General features: G+C 43.1%; 8 protein-coding genes across 8 annotated transcripts; 4 read left to right on the top strand and 4 right to left on the bottom strand.

Moving 5' to 3' along the window:
* Positions 1 to 503: 503 nt before the first annotated feature.
* FA14DRAFT_160666 (ARM repeat-containing protein) lies at positions 504 to 3,678 on the bottom strand. The gene has a single exon (XM_025498774.1). The coding sequence runs from the start codon at positions 3,580 to 3,582 to the stop codon at positions 664 to 666; it is 2,919 nt and encodes a 972-aa protein (XP_025355885.1). The 5' UTR covers positions 3,583 to 3,678; the 3' UTR covers positions 504 to 663.
* A 908-nt stretch (positions 3,679 to 4,586) lies between these two features.
* On the top strand, positions 4,587 to 5,605 carry FA14DRAFT_44265 (uncharacterized protein). The gene is made up of 2 exons (XM_025502347.1): positions 4,587 to 4,772; positions 4,836 to 5,605. Exon 2 carries the CDS (start codon positions 4,838 to 4,840, stop codon positions 5,411 to 5,413), a length of 576 nt encoding a protein of 191 aa, XP_025355884.1. The 5' UTR covers positions 4,587 to 4,772; positions 4,836 to 4,837; the 3' UTR covers positions 5,414 to 5,605.
* Positions 5,606 to 5,903: 298 nt separating this feature from the next.
* On the top strand, positions 5,904 to 9,153 carry FA14DRAFT_160665 (uncharacterized protein). Its single transcript, XM_025498773.1, has one exon. The coding sequence runs from the start codon at positions 6,215 to 6,217 to the stop codon at positions 8,795 to 8,797; it is 2,583 nt and encodes an 860-aa protein (XP_025355883.1). The 5' UTR covers positions 5,904 to 6,214; the 3' UTR covers positions 8,798 to 9,153.
* A 2,798-nt stretch (positions 9,154 to 11,951) lies between these two features.
* FA14DRAFT_44175 (uncharacterized protein) lies at positions 11,952 to 15,179 on the top strand. The gene has a single exon (XM_025502346.1). It carries the CDS (start codon positions 12,242 to 12,244, stop codon positions 15,002 to 15,004), a length of 2,763 nt encoding a protein of 920 aa, XP_025355882.1. The 5' UTR covers positions 11,952 to 12,241; the 3' UTR covers positions 15,005 to 15,179.
* A 1,527-nt stretch (positions 15,180 to 16,706) lies between these two features.
* Positions 16,707 to 19,006, bottom strand: FA14DRAFT_145504 (nucleolar complex protein 2). The gene has a single exon (XM_025497278.1). It carries the CDS (start codon positions 18,951 to 18,953, stop codon positions 16,722 to 16,724), a length of 2,232 nt encoding a protein of 743 aa, XP_025355881.1. The 5' UTR covers positions 18,954 to 19,006; the 3' UTR covers positions 16,707 to 16,721.
* An 80-nt stretch (positions 19,007 to 19,086) lies between these two features.
* FA14DRAFT_160661 (UPF0287-domain-containing protein) lies at positions 19,087 to 19,661 on the bottom strand. The gene is made up of 2 exons (XM_025498772.1): positions 19,477 to 19,661; positions 19,087 to 19,415 (listed from the first exon to the last, which is right to left on the bottom strand). The coding sequence occupies exons 1-2, from the start codon at positions 19,624 to 19,626 to the stop codon at positions 19,323 to 19,325; spliced, it is 243 nt and encodes an 80-aa protein (XP_025355880.1). The 5' UTR covers positions 19,627 to 19,661; the 3' UTR covers positions 19,087 to 19,322.
* Positions 19,662 to 19,835: 174 nt separating this feature from the next.
* FA14DRAFT_160660 (manganese and iron superoxide dismutase) lies at positions 19,836 to 21,035 on the bottom strand. Its single transcript, XM_025498771.1, has one exon. The coding sequence runs from the start codon at positions 20,841 to 20,843 to the stop codon at positions 19,842 to 19,844; it is 1,002 nt and encodes a 333-aa protein (XP_025355879.1). The 5' UTR covers positions 20,844 to 21,035; the 3' UTR covers positions 19,836 to 19,841.
* A 651-nt stretch (positions 21,036 to 21,686) lies between these two features.
* On the top strand, positions 21,687 to 25,364 carry FA14DRAFT_133858 (AAA-domain-containing protein). The gene is made up of 3 exons (XM_025496977.1): positions 21,687 to 23,469; positions 23,515 to 24,960; positions 25,219 to 25,364. Exons 1-3 carry the CDS (start codon positions 21,765 to 21,767, stop codon positions 25,269 to 25,271), a joined length of 3,204 nt encoding a protein of 1,067 aa, XP_025355878.1. The 5' UTR covers positions 21,687 to 21,764; the 3' UTR covers positions 25,272 to 25,364.
* Positions 25,365 to 25,816: the final 452 nt, after the last annotated feature.

Below are 25,816 nucleotides of genomic sequence, written 5' to 3'. Positions count from 1 at the left end.
GACTGACTGAATCCCTGATTGTCTTTGATCAATGTTAATGTTCACTTTCCAATGCCGTTCTTTGGGTATGATTCCTGAAAACAGGAAGTGAAGAAAGGCAAGCCGTGATTGGGATGGTGAATAGGTAAAATGATGGTGAAACGGAAAAAGGAGTAAAATTTTGTGGGAGAGCACATTCAACACACAAATGCAAGCAGCTGCAGTGTAATTCCCTTTAATTGGTTGTTTAGCCGCTTTTACTAACCACGTTGAGAATGCAACACTTCAAGCCATAATACGTCACTTTGCACAATTGACAGATCTTTTGCCTGATCTTTGTTGATCGGAAAAAGGAAGTGCTCCTGTACCCAAACGCGCTTCTTGGCAATTAAAAGTGTATTTCCTTCTTAGCTGCGTGGAATAATTTAATGGAAAAAAGGAAAACACGCATATTCCCCTAGATTGCTTTTCGCTAGACTGACGGTATTGCTTGCTTGCTTGCTTACTTCATTCAGCATTATAAAGTGGGTACTATTCAATTCTTTCGAGTCATCTTATCACTGGAAAAAATGATGGCTGTGATGTATAAATGCATCAATCATGCTATGAAAGACATAATCTGAAATAATATGATAATATAGTAATTAATAAGAATGCTTGTATCGTACTTTCTCCATTCTTTTTTCATGGCGATTCGAAACGAGAAATTAAACCACGTGCACGATCGGATACATCCCTTTCAGGATCATCCACCAATTCCTTCAATCGTTTATCAAATCCAAACGATTTGAGACATAATGCCGCTTCCAAAGCGATATGAGGCGTTCTTGTCGGTTGTGTAAGATTAAAGGCTGCCCAAATACCCGCTACACGAATTTGAGCACGAGGATGATTAAGGAAATAAACCATTGCATCCAACAAATTTGGCTTTCCAATAATTAACTTTCGATGATCATCACTTCCTGATGCTAAATTCACAATCACAAATGCGGCTTGTTCTATCGCATTATCGTTCCTCCTTTGCCAAATTACCTCCTCGATCATATTGATTAATTCATCACCTCCACCAAATGCGAGCAGAGTAGCCTCTATATCCTCTTCCCTAGAATTGCACAAATTGCGGACGATATTCAATGCTTGTTCTTGTATATCGTCGTCGTTTGAAAGACACATTTGACGCAAAAGCTTACTTCCTAAAGCCTGCATCACTTCACCTTTGATGTTTGTTTCACTTGAATACAATAAGTTCTTGATGGCCCATAATGCGTTCAATTTCGTACTGCCATCCATCGAATCATCTTTCACCATTTCAACAAGCTTTGCAATGCCTCCACCATCCAATAAAACTTGCTTCATTGGACTAAATTTGAGTACAAGGTTACAAATAGAAGCAATAGCTTCCAATCGTACTTCTTGATCTTCATGATCATCTTGCAATATTGCTAAAAGTCGATCAGCCACACCCGCATCCACCAAAGAGGTTCGTAAGATACTGATACTTCTGCTCAAAGCTCGAACAAGTCGACAAGCTGCAATCCTTATACCAATTTGCGGAGCGGATAAGGAGGCCACTACGAGCGGCAAAAGGGAAGGAGTGGTATGATCGACGAACTTACGTCTGGTATCGTCACCTTGGAAGCATAAAGCTGCCAATGCCGTCAAAGTTGCTTCTCTTAATCGATCAGCAAGTCCTTCACGTATACCCTCAGCAGAACTCGTGCTCAAATTTGCCGGGGAAGTATAGCTGTTCGCCTTGCTATTGGCCAAAAGTTGACCCAACTTTTCAATGCATTCATACGAATCACATGCTAGTGCTTGCAAATCAGCATCATCCGCCACCAGACGTGCAAAAGCAAAAATTGCAGCAATTTGTACTTCTCCGGCAACATTCATCAATTCGACCAAAACCGACAAAACGCATTCATTGGTACGTGGTGTGAACGGGTGAACTTTGATGATATGTGCCAAGCATGAGAAAGCTGCTAAACGAACGTTTGCCGATGGATCTTTGCGTAAATCCAATAACATGGACGTAGGAATACGACCAGAAGGAGTGGTACAAGAGAAAAGCTTTCTGCTCGTCTCCTTGTTCTCTTTTGAGAGATCCGTCAACGCCCATAAGGAAGCTTCTTGTGTTTTAGCATAACCACATTCCACACCTTCCAATAAAACACTCAGAACTCCATCGTCGGGTGAGAAAGATGGGTCCGCTGCCATCATTGCTGTTTTTCGCTGAGCCTCCTTCAAGCGATGTAGCCGTACAGCATCTTCTTGTTCTTTCTCGTCCATATTGCGTCCATCGATACTCTTACCGCGTTTTACAAAAGAGCCTTGAATCTCATCGATTTCCACTTCCTTTTGCTCCACTCGCCCGCGTGCCTCGCTCTCTTCCTCTTCGTCCACTTCTTTTGTGCTATACAGAGTACTATTCGAAGGCCACCAATAACGACTTTGTGCTGCAGTAAAATCCAAGATTGCTTTCCTACGTCGAGCAATCACCTCTGTTGGCAATCTTGAGCTGTTGTCTTTACCAGAGTCACCTTCCTGGCTTACTACTGCCAAACAAGACGAAAGGATTCCAGCGACCATTTCTACGATTGATAAGATTCGTACTTTGCCGCTAGATATAGGAGTTGAAAGGACAGGATCAGATGAATGTGGCAGTCTACTCCCTATGTCCGATGATAATGACATTCGGCTAGAGCTACGTGAGATGTTCACATCATGTGACATACTGCTTCCACGTACGATAGTAGCCGGACTGCTTGGACGAGTGGAAATACGATCTTGTGACGAAGAATCTTGTTTGGTTTTCGTTGCGAAAGGCAATTTGGCTACAAACAAAGCGCCGAGCCATAAGTGCAAATTGTCAGGATGGAATGTGGTTGCGATTGCTTTTCGTGCGAGGATCATGAGCTCTTGACGATGTGAAGTATGTACTTGATCGTCTTTACTAGTAGCCCCTAGGTTGGAATTGGATCTGGACATCATCTTTGCATCTCCGTCCGAATCAAATCCAGCATCTGCCATATGCCATCCTACAACCTCACGAGCACTCTTTCCGGAAGCATTGATGCGAGTCTGAGAAAAGTGATTTGACGTTGTTCGGTTTCCTAAGCCTAAACCACGCTCCCATCTTGTTCCTGGTGCCACCTCATCGGATAAAGCCATTAGGAGTGCACGCAAGGCACGCAATAAGAGCTCTAGAAGCTTGAGCTGATCCTTCAAGAGATCCGAGATAGATTTGGAGTTGAACTCTTCTACCGATCGGGAAGATAAAGTGTCTGACATTCGATTTACCAAACTGTTTAATGATCGAAAGATTGCTTCAGTTGCGCCTGCTCTACATAGTGAAAGTAGCGTTGGAGGTGGAGCAGCATGAGCTAAAGAGCAAATGATCGAAGCCACAAGTCCTAGCACTTCATCATTTGTTTCATCATTGGAAAGCAAATTTACCAATCCAGGAACGGTACCTTGGGCTACAATTTCGGACTTGCGTGTCCTACTTCCAATCACTGCATTTCGTAAAGATCGTAATTTGGACACATCATGCAAAGCCAATGAAGGATTTGGATGGATTTGTCGAAAAGCCGTGGCTGTCATTGCCGGAGCTTATCCGAAAGTTGAGTTTTTGATGGAAGTGATGGTTCGATATTGTGGTGTTGGATATGATAGGAGGTATGAAAGGTGAAATTTGAATTCTTTAGGCTGACATTGGCGCGTGCTTTTTCTTAGGCGGGCGGAAAGGTCAGCGCTAATACTTATACTATGCGGGGGGAACAAACACCGCGGGGTATTTCAACACCATCATCATTGATGCATTCATGACATGATACAAGTGTACGATCCATGTATATAGACACACCGTGTCTAATGAGATATCTCGATTCTTCAATGCGGATTCAGTTTCATTCTTGAATCGATATCGCTCAATCGTTCCAGTGCTGATCTTGTTCTCACTTTCTGCCTCTTGACCTGACAAAAGTTTGCTTTGAATGCTTTTTCAACGACACTAGGTACAAAATTAAGAGATTTGCTGATGAAATGACGATCTTGCTTAGAATCTTTGGTGATCGAGAGGAGGTATCGGAAGGTATGCTTCACTCCGAGGTCTCTGAAAACTTTTGCGAAGCCCTTTTTCGATCACTGAGAAAGCAAGTCTTGGTCCTATCCGAGCCCTTCATATGCATATTGAAGAAGTTGCTTTACAAGTAATGGCAATGAATGATTCCGATGCTTAATACGCAGTTCAGTCCTCAGTCTTACCGTAATAGCACTGCATTTTGTGCTATTAGAGCAGTGCCGCGTCACGCCGATCATTTGCGCGGCTTATTTATAGATCGTCGCATAGCATGGTCAATCTCGGCTACACGACCATTTCAAAACCATAACTGAGAATAGATCAATGATTGAGTTACTTGCTGAACAAGAGAGAGTAGATGGACTTGTCCGTCCAGAAATGACGTGATGTCTGGTAAAGATTGTCTGTATGCGCATTGAAAGGATAGAGCGGGGCACGAATACGTGACATTAATTTCGGATCACGTCCTCTTTGCCTTTTCTTTTCTTTCCTTTTCTTTTTGACGCCTTTTCTTTCGGGCCGCATTGATCGCATTTGTGACGGAAATAGAGGGGCTGTGTGAAGTTAAGCAGGAACAGGATGCACTGCTGCAAATCATTTCCATAAAATTAACTATTATACGCAATGACCCACTTTAAGGCACTTTTGATTCCGTACTCTGATCATCTTGACAGGATTCAACAAGAATAACGATTTCATATTTAACAGAAGAGTAAGTTGATCGACAAACACTTTTTCACATTCAGAGCTCACATCCAGATTATTCATTCTCTAGCAATGTCACTTTTACACGACCACGACCATGGAGAAGAGTGCATGTACTCATTCAGCGTGCCAATCAACGTTGGTCATCACGAGCCAGATTGCCCAAGTTACTTTGCACATCCTCACATGCATTGTGACTGTGATGACGATGATGAAGAAAGCGGCGATGATGGAAGCTCAGTCTTGTCCGATTGCGAATGTGAGAATTGCGAATTAAAAGCAGCAAATCGTATCATGCGCTTACATTCTAATCAAACGGGCAAAGGGAACGGACAGACAAAGAAACAATTTGAAGCTTTGCAAATATCGATCAAGAAATTCATCGATGAAGAATCAAAAAAGCAAGCAAATCAGAACTCAGCAATGGATCAAGTCGCACGACAAGAGAGTAATGTGAAATTACTTGAAGCCAAATTAAAAAGTCAAGAATTGGAACTTTGCATTCTCAGACTGAATGCCAAGGAGATCACATTCAATTCTCAGATGATCAAAAATGCCATGAGACTCAGCAGTGCAGGCTTTCCACATAGACCAACTACAGAGTCTATGAAGAAGAATGAACAGGACACACGTACGGTGAACGTTTAAGCATTGCTCAGCAAAGAGCAAAATCGGTGCCATTTTCATTCTCGACAAGGTTTCTGTAGAACACTTTTCTCGATTCGCAATATCCGTTCCTATTTTCTATTGTGGTTTGTATAATGTTCCTTTTGACTTCCCTCAAGCCTGTAGTATATTTGTCAATTTCGTTTCAATCTGATATCTTTACGCAATCACCCATCACAAGCTGGTGTCCAGCTGCATTATCGGTAAGCATGTCTTTCTTGTAGAGAGGCGTGAGGCTCACAGTGCTGGTGCAGGCGGTGTAAGTTGTTACACGTGATCTGATAAACAGCGTTGCAAGCTACGCGAAGAGATGGACATTGACAGTGCAAAAAAAACATTTTCTAAGTTGGCACATGAGCAGTGTCATTTTCTTGTCTCGTGCACTATTTGAGAACAAAGCGCTGGGAACACCTCATCACCATTTCATCCACATTGGAAGAAGATTAACCTCTCACCTCAACCTTCCTGATTCAACGCATATAATCGCTGCTTTGAGTTTATCGACATCTTTAGCATTTAATAAGAGAGGGCGAAAAGAACGAATCACACAAACACACACACACACACACACACACACAAACATCATACATAATGTCGAGCGCAACAGCAGCACCTGCTGTGCAAAGACGAGGTGGCACGGGACCAAGAAGAGGTGGAAGATTTGGAGGTGGTAAAAGTACCGGTGGTAATGCAGCAAGCGCTGCAGCAGCACAACCAGATGACACAGAAGCCGTTAGGAATCTACGTGCAAAGTATGCCGATCAATTGGCTTTATTAAGAGAAATGTTTTCTGATTGGACAGATGAAGACCTTTTGTTCGCTTTGTCGGATGCAGGTGGTGAAGTTGAATTGGCCGTAGGACGTATCAGTGAAGGTCACGCAGAGCAATTCAATTCGGTCAAATCGAAAAAGCAAGTAAAGAAAGAAAATCTATCTTCTGCCACTCCAACTAGCTTTAACGGCACAACAGGATCTGCCAATGGAACGGCTACTATCATCCAATCCTCGCGTGGCGGTCGTGGTGGCGCAAATGCTGCCCGCGGTGGTCGTGGTGGAGGTGCAATTCGAGGTGGACGTGGAGGCAGTCGTGGTGGTGCTACCCGTGGTGGACCAAGTGCCATTCCCTCAACTGAGCAAGCCAATGTAGGACAAGCGTCTGCTGACCCATCAACTAGTACAGCTACCACAAAAGCTCCAACCTTTGCAGACACTGTTGCTGCAACGAAACAGAATGGTGCAAGCGCATGGGGTGATGATACGGAAGGACTTGATTTCCAAGCCGATAAACCGACCACAGCCGCTCCAAAGGAACAGCAATCCTCCACAGAAGCTGCCGCTGCTTCAGCCGCTGCCGTTGATGAAACTTCTGAAGATGCAAAGAGCTCCAACCCGATCTCAAATGCAATCCAAAAGGTCTCCGCAAAACTCGTTCCTAAAGGATCCAAATTGAGTTGGGCCCAAGTAGCACGACCTGCTGAACCAGTCAAAGAGCAACCTCAACCACCAAAGGAGGCACCCACCGCACCAGCTGCTCAAAGAGCCCAAAATGCAAAACCTGTTCCAGCTGAGAGCACAAGTGCAACACAGGCAGCATCAAAGGCACCCGAGAAGAGCGAGATCTCACATCCAATCGCCGCTGCTCCAATCATCCCTGCGCAAGAAGAGCCAGCCTTGGAATCAGCCCCAATCGCAGAAGAGCCAATCGCACCTTCTTCTACCGCTGTTGAAGCAGACCCTGTCAGCTCTACTGTACCATCAGCCTCTGCCGTAGAGGCTGCTCCTGTATCGGGTCGTCCAGCTGCTGGTCGTTCTGCTCCAAGTCAACGTGCTATGCAACGTGCAAAACAAGATGCTCCAGTTGTTATGCCTGGCGGCAATGCACAATTCGACAGCTTAGGAAAGCGATTTGGTGGATTGAGCTTCTTGGGAGGTGATGAAGCCGACTCGGAAGCACAACCACAAGCTGTTGCTCCCGGTACTGAACAAGCTTCCGCTGCTGCTGCTCCGACAGCTGCCGCATCTGCACCTACTCATCAAGATGCATTTGCACAAGCAACCTCTCCTCAACAATTTGCCGAGAAGGAATCACTCAATGCACATCAGTACGGCTATCAGCAAGGTCTTCAACAACATCACCAAGCTCATCAAGCTGCCGTTGCCCAAGCGCAAACCCAACATCAATCTGTTGCCAACTTGTCTCAGCAGCAAAACACTCAAGTGCCACAACAAGACTCCCAAATCAGTCAATATCAACAAAACCCTACCGGTTACGGCGTCCAGGGTCAACAACAATCACAACAACAAGCCCAAACACAAACACCACAAGCCGGACAACAAAGTGCACAACAAGCATACGGAGATTATTCTTCCATGTATGGCGGTTTGGATGCACAACGTTTGGCAGGCTATTATGGTAATTATGATTCCAATGCCGCTTCTCGTGGTAACGAAGACCGCTCTGCTTTGAGCAACAATCAGCAAATCGGACAACAACAACCTACAGCTGCATCTCAAACTGATTCATCGAGTGTAGGTGGAGCTCCTCAAGTTGCACCCCCTCAACAGCAGCAACAACAGCAGGCACAACAACAGTTCCCCAACATGATGCCTTACTATTACCCTCACTACTATTTGCCAAACCAATTCCAACACTTTGGTCAACCTGCAGCTGGTTACGGTCAATACGCTTTGTACGGTGGTCAACCACAACATCCTACTAAGCCTACCACCCCTGCAAGCTTGCAATCTCCTTACGCTCAAAATTTGCCTCACAGTGATGTTTCCGCCAGTTATCCATACGGCAATACAGCTAATGTTGGTCAATACAACCAATCACCTGCCAACACATCCACTTTGGCATCGTCAACCTATGGCGATTACGGCCGTGGAGCACCAAACAGTGTTGCAACGGATTACACGAAATTGTATGGAACCAACAATGCATCCAACACCAATGTGAGCAACAATACAGGTTCTAGTATTCCAGGTTTAAGCGGATTTTTGGGCCAACAAGCTTCAAACGGTGCTGGCTCCCAAAACAAAACTCAAACTAGCAATAGCACAGCCAATTCAAACAATCTGGACAATGCTTACCGACAATATGATAGCAGCAAGCTTGCCAATCCATCTCCTGCCCGTCAAGGATCATCGGTTGGTTTAGGAGGCAATCAAAGTGGACAAGTTCAATCTGGCTTGCAAAACCAACAAAGTCAAGCTCAACCACATCAGCAACAATCGCAAAGTCAACAACCACAACAACAACAGCATTATTATCAACAATACAATGCTTACGCTGGTCATCAACAACCAAACAATGCATCAGCCAATTATGCATCATATCCTTACCGCCAATACTGGGGTCAATAAAGCAGAAAGGTAAAAGGAGTAGAAATGTTGTGAAGTGCTTTTTTCATACTTATCACACATTTACGTTCTCATCTGTTATCTCTATTCTTTGATGTCATATCGATTGCGAGAACAATGCTCATCGTCAATCACATAAAAAAGATGCCATTTACATTCATGATTTGTTTGTTACGGTGAGAGAACCATGTTTAGTCTTGAGATAATAGATCAGATAAAGATAGGATATTGATGAAATGGCGTCATTACCGCTCTGTCGGGAATATGACCGATCACCGAGAAAGAATGCAATAAAAGAATGTTTTTCATTTATGTCAAAAGGTGATCGATGACGGAAAATTCGACAAATCCGACCAATAAATGTATAATGTTAAGCAGAACGTGTTGAAGATCAGTGCTTGCATAAATGAATAATAAATTCACATGCTCAAGCCCACGAAACGCAAACAAACACATATTTCCGAAGCGGAATACAATGATCGGTGATTGATGATCCTAAATTGATATGATAGCAATGCGGGCGTAGCCTTTTTAAGGCAGATCCGATCATCGGTTGCTGCAAGGGGTACATAACCGAGATGGTACACAGGTAGGCAAGCAAGCAAGCACAAGTCCAACAAAACTTGACGCGTCGTTACGCGTTATACAATGGCGAATCCATATGGATCAATCCAATGCCAAGAGAGTAGCCCGTTCTTCCTTTTGAAACGGATAGGGTTATCATGCCATCAAGTCTGAAGTGCAAATAGATCAAAATCACTTCTTATCTTGCTATGTGTGTAAGTAATCTCTCGATCCTCTCAAACATATCTCTAACCGGTCATACTGATCGATACCATAGACTATATCCTTCATCCCCACACTTACTTTCCGAGTTTATGTTCACATGCATTCTTTCTTTATAATCAAAAAAGATGCGGGAGTATATGTATGGAAAGAATACATCCGTGTGCCTGAATAGAGGTGTGTGTGGAGCCGAAATCTGATGTGAATATAATGCAAGACATCAAACAACACTATTTTCTTCATTGTATGAATCCCTCCAATTGACGTCAGTCTCGTGTGAGTGAGGCGGCGTACAAGTTCGTAATAGCGCAATGCAACCTGGCGCGCACACAAATGGGGTGTATTTATTATCTTCTTTTCTTTGCGTGGGAGAATGAATTTTATTGAATACAATGCTACTAGTAATCTTTTAGCCTAAATCGGAACTTTGATCAGCGGGCGCCACACAATCTTTGTCATTTTAACCCATTGGATGGGCATCTTTTTTAAGCGATTATCTGTTCCCGTGTTTTTCTTCCTCCTTTCATACTTCTCACGCCCATCTTTTTAGGTGTCCCACGGAGTTTGAAATAAACGCCAAATTACTTCTTTATTTTTGGTCCGACTCGATAATAATCTTCCCGTAATCAGCCCACTAAAATGACGGATGAGTGGATAAAAGGGTTTGAATTCCCACACAAACACGATATTGCTTCTTGCAGCCTGCTTAAGCGCACAAAGTTTTTCAAAAGCCTCATGCTTCCAAATTGAACCTGTTCTTTTAAACTCAGAAGAGAGAATTCTGTTTTGTTCTGTACTGTACTGGCACCGATCAGGGGCATACGCGCAGCGCCGTGATGCCGTTAGGTACGCACCTAAATTGGCAATTGTCCAAACGCGAATGGCTTGAGTACGTGCGTTGATGCATAGATTAATGAAGATCCTTTCCTTTTTGTAATGGGCAACAACAGTCGGATAAACAATATGCACAAACGTACGTGCGCGTTAAAGTGCTGGCAAAAAAAAAGCCGTTGTTCCATTTCGGTTGATTGACACTTTTTTTTGACCATATCTTGACCTGCTGCAAATCCCTACTTGCATCTATCGCATCTGGCTAGTGCTTTTTTCTCTCTTTTGACATCCTGCACTTGGGCCTATACACTATTTCACTTGAACTTTATTTTAGTGTGTAATCTTGCTCTTTTGTCTAGATTTTGATTAAAACACAACTGCCTCTAAAATTAATCCCTTTGTTCTTTTTTAATTTCTTAAAAAAAGATTTCCACAACTTTAATTTATAGAGAAATCATTTCTTGATTGAAGGAGGTAAATTAAAAAACGGAACCCTTCGTGTATTCGGATAGCGGGGCTTTTCGTTTTTCATTGACCGCAATCTCTCACAAAGCGCAACACTAGCAATGCATATAATCCTGGCTGCATGCAGCTAGACCGGCACACACACATGGAAGTTCCCATAAGTATTCATATATGAAAAAGGTACATTACATTATGCACAGGCTAATGCGAGTGTACACGGTCTTTCATTAGTATGAATTGGACAGACTCTCTTTTCTCCTTTCTTAAAAACGGTCAATAAGCTTTAATGCACTTTTTAACACGATCGGCGTACACATATTGTAGCAAAGAAAAGAACCAAAAGCTTCACCGAGTTTACATTCTTACTAAAATCGTGTGAGCAAAGACCCCGGTCGAATGCATGTGTGGAAAGACAGATGAATTGCTTCATTCGAGCCCGATCTGAGTTTTAGCATTCTTTTCCCGTTTTCAAATAGGAAAGTTTCTTCAAATGGCGAAGTTGATCATGCAGTAAGACTGTCTCCCTCTTATTCACATTTCAAGCGAATCTCCTTCTTCCGTCTTCAAACCCTTCCTCCGTTCGTTCTCACATACTACATATTGTGTTATTTGGCATCCGACTTTACAGACTAAAAAGTAGTAACGAGACCGACGTGCTGCAAGCAGGCAAGAAGGCAAGAAGGCAAGCACGAAAGCGTACACGCACACGCACACGCATTTATTCTGTTTTCTACTACAAACCCTCTTGGCATAAGCAAAATCGGGAAAAACAAAAATTCCTCGCATGCATAGGCTCCCTAAAAATAGAGACAACAGTAACGCTTTTCCATCCTATCCTCTTTTCTTGGTCTTCAACCTGACCTAAATCGGAACCATAATCGATTCTAATCGTCAATAGCGTCAAAACCCCTCGCTTACGATTTTGTACAACTCTATCAGCCAAAGAGAACACCTTATCGGTCCTACAAAGTGGAACAAGGATATGACACTGGTTTGAAGTTTATTGCATTATACCCTTCTCTATTGTTTTCCTTTTACTTTGCTTCACTTATACTGCACTTCTACTTTGCCAACGACAATCTTGTGTTGGTTGTGTTTGTTATTCAAACTTTATCAAAAACCTTCCTTGTCAACAAACAAGATCAACTCCTTGCTGCTTTTGCTTTTGTTTCCTTCATCCCTCCTTACCGTTGTATGATCTTCAACTTTAACGTCCATCTCATACCCTCAAACAAACCTTGGCATCACTCTGCATTCAAGTATTCATAACGACTTTTCGACTGCAACCATTCTTGCACTAGACGACTACATCTTCCATTACAAGTTTCCCAATTATCGAATTACACAATATCTCTCTTACTCTAGATGGCAATAATGGATCATTCAATGCACTCTCACCCTGAATCGGGAGAAGAGGGAGCTTTTGACAGCTCTGCTTTTCTCTTGCACCAAGGTCAAGAAATGAACTTTGGAGATATGCATACCCACTCTACACCAAAGATGGGAGATCAAGAAAGACAAAGTCATTCTCCGCCAGGAAATTTAAGCCTTTCACAATTGACAGGAATGCCAGGTTTATCTGATTCCATGTCTTCTGCCCATCAACATCCACCACCGTCACATTCTTGGCAACATCAGAATGGATCAGATGTATTCCTAGATTCAGAACGTGATTCTGACATGAACCAAAATAGTCTCGGCCTTTTGGGCGGTAGCTTCCCAAACACATCTGTTTCATCAACTCCTTCAACGATTCAAGCATCCTCTCATGGACATCATCACCATCATTCTTCCTCCTCTGCATCTTTCCCTTCTCCCTTTACTGCTGCTTCAATGGCCAACGGAACGACATTGCTACAAAACAGTCATCCCGGTCACCAGTCGAATTGGCAGCATATGATGGGTAACGATATGCAATTCAATGGAATGGAAGGAGGGGCAACATTGCATCGTCAACAATCTATTTCAAACTTGTCTGATGCCTCAAGTTCTTCAATATATAACGATGGTGCAAGCTTTGGCAGTCAAAGTGCATTTGATCCAACTTCCCCAATTCGTTCCTCTTTTACACCTTCGCAATCGCCTATGGGAATGTCTCACTCGCTCTCCTCTTTGGCAGGATTGGCAATCGGTACGCCCCATCAACAAGCAATGAACCCATCTGCATTGGAAGAATACGTTTCTGGTCCAGGCTCGCAATTTGCTCACCATGAGCACTTGTTATCTCTTTCGGGAACTCATCCAACTTCCGTTCCTTCAAGTGCCTCAACACAAAATTTTTCTCTCATGGCACCTCCAATCTCCACTGCGGTCAACTCACGTAGAAGATCGACAGGTGTTGCACATACATTGTACACCGATCAAGTTCGTCAATTGAGGCATGATATGGGCGGAAATACAACATCAGCAGATGATATCACCCCTATGCCGCCATCTTATCAAGTGTTTGCAGGTCAAACATCTGAAAGCGAAGTTTCAAGCTTGGCATCTCAAGGATCTTCAGGTAGAAACACTTCAAATGGTGAACAAAATCGAAGGTTGCCGAGTACGCCGCGTAGTTCTAGAAATTCGGCAAACCTTGGCAACCATGATCAACACCCTGCCACAATGCCACCAACGATGCACAGCTATAATGGTTTCCAAACCCCTCAATCTATGCGACCTCAATCATCACCCGATGATTCTAGCGTCATTGGCAGCTCCATTTCTGGTTCTGCATTCTCTGCTCCACGATTGACGAGGATGGATTCGTTTGATAGTTTCACAACTGGAAGTGCTTATTCTTCTCCATCAAGTGAATCACGAGGAAGCATTGCAATGCAAGGAAGTTACAGTCATGGAATGATTGGCTCTAATGGAAGATCGTTGGAAGCAAGTATTGCAGAGCATGAAGCAAAATTGGCCGCTGCTCAAAATGCAACACATATGCATCAGAACGGAACAGATTCGACTGGAGATCGAACACTTTCACCCTCTTCGGTTAGCACAATGTCAGGCAGCGGAGGTGGTCAATCAGCTTCCATGTCTCGCGTTTCATCAGCTCCTGCACGAGATGGAATCAATGGATTCACATCAATTCCAAGTACTCCTTTACGTTCTTCTTTGGGCTTGCATCATCAATACGAACAACAAGAATCTCCTCTTCCAAGTACACCAATGGGACCGAACAATATGGCAGCCACTGCAGCTGCATTGAATGCAGCAGGATTGTCCGGTTACTCTACTTCTCAAATGCAAGCTATGGCAAGAGATGCAAATACTGCCGCATATGCTGCTCATCATCATCATCGAATGCACGAATTGACGATGAGCGCTCCACAAATGATTTCTTCCCGCAGTACAAGTAGCTTGCCTTCGCCTGGAATGGGAATGAGTATGGGCTTGATGTCACCTGCAGGTGCACCGGCTTCGATGCACAATCCTTTTGGCTCGCCTGAAGGAGGAGACGATATGATTCGTTCTCCTTCAAGCGGAGCTGCAAGGAATGCAACACCAAAGAGCCGTGGCAGAAATGCAGCACCTCCTCCTTTGATCGTTTCTTCTGCTGATAAGCTGCACGTTTGTTATTGTGGAAAGCGATTCAAACGATTGGAACATCTCAAAAGACATAATCGCGTTCATACACAAGAAAGGCCACATCCTTGTCCTGCGCCTGGTTGTAATAAATGGTTCGGCAGGACGGATAATTTGACTCAACATCTCAAAACGCATTATAGAACGTTGGGCAGAACAAGCGAGAGTTTGTTACACATCACTCAAGCTGCTGCTGCTGCAAAAGCCAACGGTCCAGAATCACGCGGCTTGACAGGTAACGGAATGACGGGTATGGCTTTAGATAACGGTCATGAACCTCAAGAAGCAAGACATGATCCACACGCAGCTGCTGCTGCTGCCGCTGCTCAAGCTGTTTCAAAAACAAACATGAAACGCAGAATTACTATCAGCAATGATATGTTGGGCGGACCAATCTCATTATCTTCTCCTGGTTCAAGTGTCGGAAACGGTTCTCGTTCATCTGTGGACATGCTTGGAAAACGTGGATCAGATGGTTTCATCGTACCACAACAACAACAAGGATTGAAACCGTCTGTTTCTCCTCAACCTTCTTCTCTCTCGCCTATGGGATAAAGCATTTTCTCTTGGATATTTATTTCTTCTTCACGGTCACAAATTATACATTCACGGTCATTCAACATTTTCATTCTCTCTCTATTTTTGGATTCTCTACTGTAGCCTACAAACAGCTCTTCATGCTCAGCACTCGATTGCCATTCAAGCACAACAAAACGCATTCATTGCTTCGCTCAACAAAACGCATTTGGATTTCTTTGTTTTTGTTTCTCTTTCAATTTGGTTTTCTCTTCACGCAATTTTTTCGACTTCTAGACGAATGGACTTCTATACAAAAAGAACATTCCATTCCACTTTCATGCTCGTTCTCTTCTACAGAAGAACGGTAATAGGAACAGTAACGAACAATGGTCCTTTTACCGTTTAGTCGTACGAAAGTTCATCTACGATCCTTATTTTGTCATGTTACTTCTTTACAGTTCATTTTTCAATCTATGCACATTTACAATAGTATTGGTTTTAGTTGTGAATGGATGAGAACGTGTTTCGTATACATAAAGAATCGTTCTTTCGCACGAGTCCAGCATACTGGAATTGATCTCCGATTGGTCGATTAATTCAGAAGAACGATTACGATCGCGGCACTAGGAGGTTTTCTTGTTGTTTGAAATGTATGTATGTACATCATAGTTTATACTATGATTGACATCAATCAGTTAAGGTTTACAAACAAACATAATCGTGCATGAGAAATGAGGCCGTTAGCCTATTATAAAAGCAAGCCCCGGCTTGATCGTACATGATGCGAATTCAAGTAAGCAGAAAGAAGAAGAAGCAAGTTCTTCGCCTTAGTCCGACGCAGGGTATCGCAGCTCAGTGCATCGCGCAAGCACGCGGGGACATTTTCGTGTTTCCATACGCAGATGTTCGTTGTATCGAAACAGCAAGAAGAATTGGTGTTGCATTTGCTTTTTCTTCGTGTTGTTCGCTTGCGGTACAAAAAAGAACAAAAAACTTATGACCCCACATAAGACGCGTCGACGCGTTTCTTGAACGCGTCTTTTCACCTCACACGAACAAGTGGGCCCTCTGTTTATTCTTCTCACGCTTACACACCTACGTGCGTTGCCAGCCTAAGGCTTCGGAAAGATTGCGAAAATAAATAAAGAGATGTCGTGATGGCACACTAATCTTTAGCGTTTTAAATTTCTAATACGCATACACACATTGATTGAACTTTAGCATGCACAATGTCGAATTAGCGTGTGTGGCTCAAAGAACACAAAACGATCTGCATTCATCTTTTCTTTTCTTACCTCGGTGAAATCAACAAATTATCCGCAATTTCAATTTCCCACTTCGGTCTTGATCGGGAGAACCGTTGTAGAATGTGTTTCTAGGTACATTGATAGAACAAAGAAGCGGATCCATTCGAAAACCGCTTAAGTTATATTAGCGGATTATCAACAATACGCTTCATGCAATTAAAAAATGACAATGAAAGATCAAAGTCATTGTTTTAGATGATAGACACATGCTTTCCGTGATTTCCTCTTATTGTGTCATTATATGAATATTGCATTTAATGCAGATCTCCATTTCATTTATGCAAATAAAACGTGATAATTAAAACAGGGTCGACAAATGATCTCAATTGTCTAGACTTTGTCTTACGATCATTTACCCACGCCAATGTAAACAATAAGATCAAATTGTACAATTAAATTGTTTTTAAAAAACCACATATACATTGAAGGCACTCTATCTCATCGGCTCAGTCTTCTTCATCTTCGTCTAATTCCAAGTCCTCCTCCAGATCGCTCATTTCTTCGTCTTCTGATGCTTCTTCTTCTCCATCCTGTGAAACCTCAATTTGACTTTGCTTTAATAGAGCCTCTTTGTCCGTTCGGACTTTACGTGCTAAACGCAAGGCTGCCTCAACTGGTAATTCTTGTTTATGATCTGATAAGAATTTGGCCACTTGATCTTGATCCCTTGGTGCAAATTCTACCCCATTCCTGTTCGATCGAATTTGATCAGAATGTCTTTCAATCTTTTCGATCAGGTTACGTAACGTTCCCACAAATTTAGATTGATCTCTTGAATTCTTATTGCTGTTTTGTTGACCTTTTGCCGTTTTGATCGATCTTCGCAGAGCCGATAGAATCGGAATGACCAATTCGGGGAATGCGATACTTCGTGACAAGGTGGCCAAGAACTCCAATAAACGGAAAGATAAATCTTCTGCCAATTGATCAGCGTAGACTTTTGTGCGTAAATGTGATTTGGGTGCTCGAATGAGCAAATCCATTTGTAGAGGTAATGCAGTAGATGCTTTTGATTTACGAGGCATAAATTCGGGAGCGTCTAGCATTTCCAAAAGAATTGGTGCCAAGGGGATATATGTGCCTGTTCTTTGCATCAATCGGAGCAAGGATTGAACGATGTGAAGACGCAATGGGAAATATCTTGAAGTTGGGATAAGACCAATTGCACCAGTGGCAGCCTGTACTAAGGGATAAATCAGTGGCTGCATAATACTTGCTTGACCTTGTTCGGCAACTCTTTCTTTATCGCACGTCGTTGCCAAAACGATCGACCAAAAGTCAATGCAGTGAACGTATTGCCAATTGTACACAGCCTGGTAAGACTCTTGTGTTTTATTCTTCAAACATGCACGCAAATGGATTGCCAATTGTCGAATGAAACCAAATGCTTGCTGATAACTTGCATTCAAATCAATCGAGAAAAGTTCACTTGCCGAATTTTTCATCAAATTGATATTGGCCAAAGAATGTACCGTCATTGCCTTTGATCCACGAACGATACCACGATAAGCGCCATGTAAGCACAACTCCAACAAAGCTTCATCGCCTGCAGCTGCCATCTTTCTTAGCGACAAGAAAGCTGCAATTCGAACATTTTCTTCAGCCGTTGACCATAACTCTAGCAAGATCTTTGCATGCTGACGAGCAACTCTTCTGTTTTGCAAGATGTATGGGATCATCTTTGCGCTTTCATCTACACAGACGTAAAGCAGTTTATGTTCGGGTAACGTTCGCAAGAGACGGTGTAAGCTCAAAAAGAAGCTTTGAACAGATTTTTGAAGGGCGGCAAACTTCTTGCTATTAGATGGCAATTTGTATTTGCCCGAAGGGAGCTGCTTGTATCCGATATGATGTTGCAAAACGACAGGAACGTATTTAAGCGTTGTCATAATTAGCTTGTTGAACACAGCTGCATTGTTGACTGAATATGCGAGATTAGCAGCATCATCAGCGCCCATGTGAGCAGCAGCACGGAAAGCCAATAGCAACTTTCGGAAAGCTCGAAGTGAATGTGTGGTCAAGATACTCTTTTGCCATTGTTTGAGCATATCTGATGTCACATTCTCCGACCTACTTTCGGACACAGCTTTACCCTTGCCCTTCTTGTCAGTCATCTCAACATCTTCTTCATCTTCTGAGCCATCATTTCCCTCCTCTTCTCCACCGAATTGCAGTAGCTCTTGATCGTTCTCTTGTAGATACTTGAAGAACTCCGGATCCCGTTCTGCCAATTTTGCCAAGTCTTGCGCATGATCGCGGCCTTCATCTTCTTCGTCAGAAAGGTCTTCAACATCTTCTAAATCGTCGTCATCGCTATCGTAATCCTCTTCTTCGTCATCCTCATCACTTTCATCTTCGGCCTCCCCTTTTCCAGCTCCTTCCAATCCTTTAAATCCTCCACCCATAAATTCATCAACAGTCATCCTTCCACCTGCTTTTCGGGGCTTAGCAATTTCATCAACATCTTCTGCATCTTCATCAGATCCTGCTTCGACAGTCAGATCTTGTTCTGATGCATGATTGCCGTTCGAAGATCCCTTAAACGCAGTTCTTGCTTCTTTATTTTTCTTCGACCTTTCTATCTGAGCAGATTTTTTCTTGTTCTCTTTTCGATTCTTCAATGAACTGTCAAGTTTATTCTTGATAAACTTTTTCGTCCTCTTTGCTTGTTTTGCCATCTTGTTTGATTTTTGCTAAAAGTGGATGATGAAGAGCAAAAGAACTTTCTTCCAATGAACACAAGATGGTAATGAAATGCAACCTGAGAAGAATTATTGACTGCTAGAGTGCCTCACGTATGAAAAAAAAGTTATCGCGCCAAAAATGTTTAATCTTTTTGAAAAATTCTTATACACGTGACAGGTGATACATTCATGCTGATTAAGTATGATTCTACAATAGAGTACGGCGGTGCCCTCATCCTCTTGTCAATACATGGCCAGCAGCCAGACTTTCGTGACGACTCTGTGTAGGATAGCAGATTATAGTCCTTTAAGCGAAATGCGAGAGTAAGAGAATGACCGCCATCACTTCGACGAGAGGCGCTGCTATCTGTTCTCATCGATATCCTTCCACATGGCCTTCTTCTTCTCATTCTGTGCCTTGCTTGCTTCTCGATTTTTCTGTGTTCGAATCAATCTCTGTGATTATCTTGTCAGCATCGCAAATTAATCTAGCATAACACTCTCCTTCCTTACATACCTCTTCACGCAAGCATGCGTTTAATTCTTCTTTGATCCCATTACAGCCACCCATATATTTGTGCATAAAACCGGCTTGATGACATTGTTGAAGTTGATCGATCAATTCTCCACAATGCACTTGTTTCTCATTGGCTAAATGAGGATGCATTTCTATTCATCTCGTAACACCTTGTGATTGAAGTGATGAAGAAGAAGGTAGAATGAATGCATATATAAGCGCGCTTTTTAGCTCCACTTTAAACTCAACGGTAACCAATTTGCAAAAGAAGACAGATTTCCAATTTACAATCTATTAACACACAAACCCAAACAACAAATTGTACAAATATGCATTATGAATGATAATAAAACATCATCGTACCCTTAAGCGACGCTATTGTATGAATTATGAAGCTCGTTAACACGGTTCCAATTAACGCATTCCCAAAAACGCATCAAGTATTCCTCTTTTCCCCACATACCGTAATCCGGTAGCCAATCTCTTTCATGAACGGAAACACATAGTAGCGGGAATAATTCTTCGCCCAACCCTTCAATATCTGAAGGAGCTGAAGAAGGCAAGAAAAGTCTTCTTGGGGAAGTAGGAGAAGATCCAGCAGTACTTCCACTGTCACCATTAAATTCGGAATCCTTGACAACCTGTGCGCCATTGGTGCTGTTGTTGGTAGAACTTGCGACTGTGTTGCTGGTTGCAAACAAGGCTGGATTACTCTCCTCAAAACGTTGCACGCGATTTTGTACCAATACCGTTCCTGCTCCAAAGGTAGGCACGATACCCATATTTTGGTGACGATCTTGTACCAACCAAACATATCCACTTCCTGACATTCCATATGCGGCAGAAGAGAATGCCAATTTGAATGCTGGTAATGAATCGAAGCTTCTTTCAATAGCGCTTGAGATTGCCCTTGGAGGACTTCCTGGAGGTGAGTCTGCCCAATGCCGCGTTCCTTGTGGTAATTGTTTTGATCGTAATCCGTTCAAGAAGAAACTATTGTTCAATGCCATTGAGGCATAATTGAATGCTTGAATTTGCGAAGGATCTTGTGCAGTTCCGATTACAGTTTCTACAATACTGGAATTCTCCCAGGGCGTTCCGCGAACTTCATCGTTTAATTTGTTCAAAAGTCCAGCATGCCAATCATCCCACAGAAGTCGAACAGTTTGTGAGCTGAACAGAGGTTCACAACCGTCGCCTTCTTTCAAATTTGCAGGCAAGCTAGGCAAGGAATGCAGTTGTCTCCTTGATTGTTGAACGAATCTAGTTGCACTAACCCGACGCAGAGATGAAGAAGAGGAAGATCGTAAAGGGTGAATGCATTGTGCCAATAGGCTTCGAGAGGAGGACGGTATCGAAGCTGCCATCTTTGTTGGTCAGAGAAGCTGATGATGAAAAGGAGAGAGTGACGGCTTTTATATGGTAAGCATGCTAAGCTATAATTAATCCTTTGATTCTTCGCAAGAAGGCATTCATTCGCGCTGCATAATCTAAGGGCGAAGAAAAAAAAGTCAAACGCAAGAATGGGACAACTCACGTGCAAGTGCCTTGAGCTGAGCATTCAATTAGCGCGTTGACCGGTGAAAGCTAAGAGCACCTACCCGGTTCGGCAAATTTAAAGCTTTTGAAATGAAAGCGGTAGTGGAGTCTTCTCTCTAGCGAGCGAAGGAAAACCCCAGATTCTTCTTATACTTTCATCTTTCACCATCACCTCAGGGTTGTTATTGCGGAAGAAGATGACCATACCAACCTCTGGATTATCGCAAGGACGTTTTGTCACTCTGCGATTCGCTGATTCGGATGAAGTACTTTCCCAAGAGTCTACTCCGACTTGGCCATCCAATCAACAAGATGCAGCATTAATCTGGCCAAGAGAATTGTACGAGCAACTATCTGCTTCTTCTTCAACTTCTCTTCCCCGTCTCAACGGAAGACCGTACATCGCAGTCGATCTGCCTCACCAATTCTCGCCTTGTTCATCTTCCAGTCCTCAGCAAAATACTAGATTACCTTCGCTCATTCTACCAATCGCAAATGATGAAAGGGGACAAGCTTCAATTACTTCAAGCACAGAGAATGGAAGAGCATATGAGGCAAACAATCAGTCTGTCATTCTACCTGCTCCTTATAGACGCTTCTTTCCGACAGAATTGTCTTTATTCGAATCTTCTATCGAGGTTGTTGTCCGACCGCATATACCATTGACATTATCACACATAATCTTATCGGCACAATCGAAAAAGTCTTTCGAATATGCCCAATCCTCTCAGACCATTATCGAAGGTCAAATGGATGGAAGATTGGTTAGACAAGATGACCTTCTTAGCTTTGGCGACAGTACATTCCAAGTGGTAATGTGCGAGCCTGTTCTGCAAGGAATAGCTTCGCAAGAGGATACAGAAGTTTTTGTCACGTATGATGGTCAAGCTGAAGACATAAATGAACAGACAGGGATGTCGAACCTGTCTCGCTCAAGTGCAATCAATGGGATACACGACACAAGCAACATCGTAGTGGACGAGCACTTCTTCACCAAAGGTGTTTTGGACAGTCTAGAGAGCAATGTGGATGGCACAGCAGGAGGCAGCCTTTTCACCGATACATCAGGGACTAATTTTCAACCTTTTCCTGTTCAAGATATCGGCGTGATAAAGGATGCATTGCGTTCGTGGTCATCAAGAGCATGGCGTGATATGTCCGGCTTTGATGTTGATAATTGTATCTTGTTGGACGAATCAACTTTTCCTCAATTAGGCTCTTTTGAAGGAGATTGGGCTTTGGTAGAAGTAGAAAATGAAGGGAAGGCAAGAGCTGTAAAGATTCTTTGTGCGCCTAGAGGATTTCAAGCTCAGTTACAGCATCAGGCACAGCAGGGCAAGCTCATTGGAGTGAACCCTTCGTCTCCATTTGCTTTCCTTTCGCCTCTCTTGTTACAAAATTTGTATCATATCGGCCAATTCGATCCGTCTAGGGACACAGCTAAAGCAATTACCCTACGATCATTAGGATCATGGCAAATGACAAACACGACACAGAATCGATCTGATGCTCTGCCCGATTGTCCACTACCTTTACCTTTCGCTGATTCACTAACAATATCACGAATCGCCGGACCTTTGAGCATCAATAGAAAGTATCAAAATCTATTCTTGGGTGCTTTGCGGACCTATTTTGAAGGTGGACGTAGAATTGTTCAACAAGGTGACATTTTTGCCGTTACATTTGATAAGAGCAAGATTCGTTGGGCGGTAGATGATGGGAACGAAGACGATACAGGGGATAAGAACAAGAATAGCACAAACAACGATGAAGAAGCATATGATATCACTTTACCAGCTCCTGGTCACCAGAACTCTTCCCAATCTACTGGAGTGGTTTACTTTTGCGTGAGTGACGTGACGCCTGAGGTGTCCGAGCCAATTTCCAATAACGATGGTCAGCCAATGCAAACCGATCTGTGGATTCATGAGATGGCAAGAACGGGACAATTTGGTTGTGCTGTGGATACTATGTTGACGAAAATGGTTCAATCCGGAGTTACACATTCTCGTGTGATTGATTCACAGCAATGGTTGAGTACAGCTTCCGATACACCCCCTTTGCCGTTCACGCCTTCTCCCTTGACGACAGCAGAGAGTGTATTCGGTCGTTTGTTACTGTTGGTCAAGGCTACCTTATTACCTGATGCAGCCGATTATGGTTTGCATCTAAGTGTCTTACTCAAAGGCGCTAGAGGATGCGGAAAGAGAACGATTGCCAGATGGGTCGCACAGAAGACGGGAGTTCACATAGTAGAATTGAATTGCTACGACTTGATTGCAGATACAGATGCAAGAACGGAAGGTATTCTAAGGGCAAGATTCGAACAGGCTGCTGGATGTGCCCCTGCTATTTTGCTCTTGAGGCACGTAGAAGCATTGGCAAGAAAGAGTCAAGCATTAGAAACAGGCCAAGAGCCAACGATGACTACGGTCTTACAAGATTGCATGACAAGTCTGAAACAGTCATCTTCCCGCAACCATTCAGACGGAGAGGAAGACGCATCGACGAACACACAAGCACCCTCGCCAATCGCGGTGATTGGTACTACGGGAGATGCAGATCGCTGTCCGACGGGTGTCTTGGCATGTTTCCGACACGAGTTAAACTTTGAAGCACCCAATGAAGCAGAGAGACGAGCCATATTGGATACCTGTTTGCGAGATTCAACTTTGAGTGTTGATGTAAGCTTAAAGAGTATGGCAACGCAAACGGCAGCTTTGGTTGCTTCTGATCTTGTGGATCTTGTTGGTCGTGCAAGAATGGCTGCAATTGAAAGGGTGACGAAACAAGAGGGTGAAGCAGACGTGGCAGGCAATACAACAAGCAACAATCACCTTGATCCAAGTATAGTGGAAGCAGGAGTTGCCTTGACAGGTAATGACTTTGATGTTGCTTTGAACAAAGCACGGTTGAGTTATAGCGAAAATATTGGTGCACCAAAAATTCCTAACGTCACTTGGGACGATGTTGGTGGTTTGATCAGCGTAAAGGATGACATTTTGGATACTATTCAATTACCTTTGGAGCATCCTGAATTGTTCAGTGATGGATTAAAGAAAAGAAGTGGTATTCTTTTATATGGTCCACCGGGAACGGGAAAAACATTGCTGGCAAAAGCAGTTGCAACTTCTTGCTCATTAAATTTTTTCAGTGTAAAAGGGCCGGAATTGCTCAACATGTATATCGGTGAATCAGAAGCAAACGTTCGTAGAGTTTTTCAACGTGCTAGAGATGCAAAACCTTGCGTTATCTTTTTTGACGAATTGGATAGTATTGCGCCAAAGCGTGGTAATCAAGGCGATTCAGGAGGTGTGATGGATCGAATCGTGTCACAATTGTTGGCCGAATTGGATGGAATGAGCAGTGGAAGTTCGACAGCAGATGTCTTTGTGATCGGAGCGACAAACAGACCGGATCTCTTAGACCCTGCCCTTTTACGACCGGGAAGATTTGACAGGATGTTGTACCTTGCCGTTTCGCAAACTCATTCGGAACAATTAAACATCTTGCAAGCATTGACGCGAAAGTTTAAACTGGACGAAGATGTTGGCGATCTTTCAGTCATCGCTGAACAATGTCCGATGAACTTAACAGGGGCGGACTTCTATGCACTTTGCAGTGATGCGATGCTGAAGAGTATGACAAGAAAAGCAGAATGGATCGATGGTCAAGTTGCATTGTTAAACGAAGAGATAAAAGACAAGGCAGAGCAAGCAGCCAAAAATGGTGTCCCATTCGAATCTGATCATCCAATCCCGCTTACGCCTCAATATTACCTTGATGAGATCGTATCTCCATCAGATTTGGATGTCAAGGTGTCTAGAGTTGACTTTGAAGCTGCTTTGTCTGAATTAGTGCCAAGTGTTAGCTCACAAGAGATGGAACATTACAGATCTGTACAGCAAAAGTTCTCCAATACAGACTCAAAGAGCGAGACTGAAGGTGAAGCTAGCTCACAAATGCAGAATGGAACATTGCACGAACCAATCGAATATGATGATCGAACGATGGAGAATATTTTAGCAGCTATGAAAAAGTCATCATTAAATGGAAGCGGAAATCGATCTAATGCGAATGGTAATGGGCCCGGAGCAGTAGAGGGATATTCTCTAGGCAATGGAAACAGTCATGCAGACACTACTTCAGCCAATGGTGAGGTGAATACGTCTGCTACTACTAACAACCCTAAAGGAGATGCAGATCAACCGACGAAAAAGTCAAAAGGCAAAGGGAAGGCAAAAGCAGTAGATTGAGATGTAAGATGCATTAATTAATAAAATGTTTTATGTAGTTACGTAGCGTTCCTGAATGGAATATGGCCATCTTGCTTAGGCAGATAAAGTATCAAAATTGCTTGGCCGCTGCAATGCTTTTCTCTCACCCGGAAAATAGTTTTTTTGTGTTGCTTATGGCTTTTGACGATCGGTTCAAGCAGCCGAGCAATCCGAAAGAAATATCCATCCGATGAAAGAGGCTTACTCGGTAATACCGGATGTCTTGAGAAAGGCGGGGACAAAGAGGCTGCATATGCAGACTTGTTCGGTAGATTTCGTAAATCAACCCCCGCGCTAAGAAGTAAAAAAAAGAACATAACGCGGTACACTCCGTTAATGCGCGGGATACTCGCTTATCTTCTTTTGACGGATGTGGGGAGTATTAAAGCTGTTTTGCCCCGCGTTTTCTTTTCTTTTTGGCATTTAGACTCATCTTCGATTGCATGGATTCTCGGTTAAAATGGCTCAAATGAAAGACTTTTACATAAAGTAATCCATTCATCCCGGTTTTTACCTTCTTTTCT

This window comes from Meira miltonrushii (assembly GCF_003144205.1).
Source record: "Meira miltonrushii strain MCA 3882 unplaced genomic scaffold FA14scaffold_2, whole genome shotgun sequence".
NCBI classification, from domain to species: domain Eukaryota; kingdom Fungi; phylum Basidiomycota; class Exobasidiomycetes; order Exobasidiales; family Brachybasidiaceae; genus Meira; species Meira miltonrushii.
The sequence above is the reverse complement of the archived record's forward strand: the minus strand, read 5'-3'. Positions and strand labels throughout refer to the sequence as shown.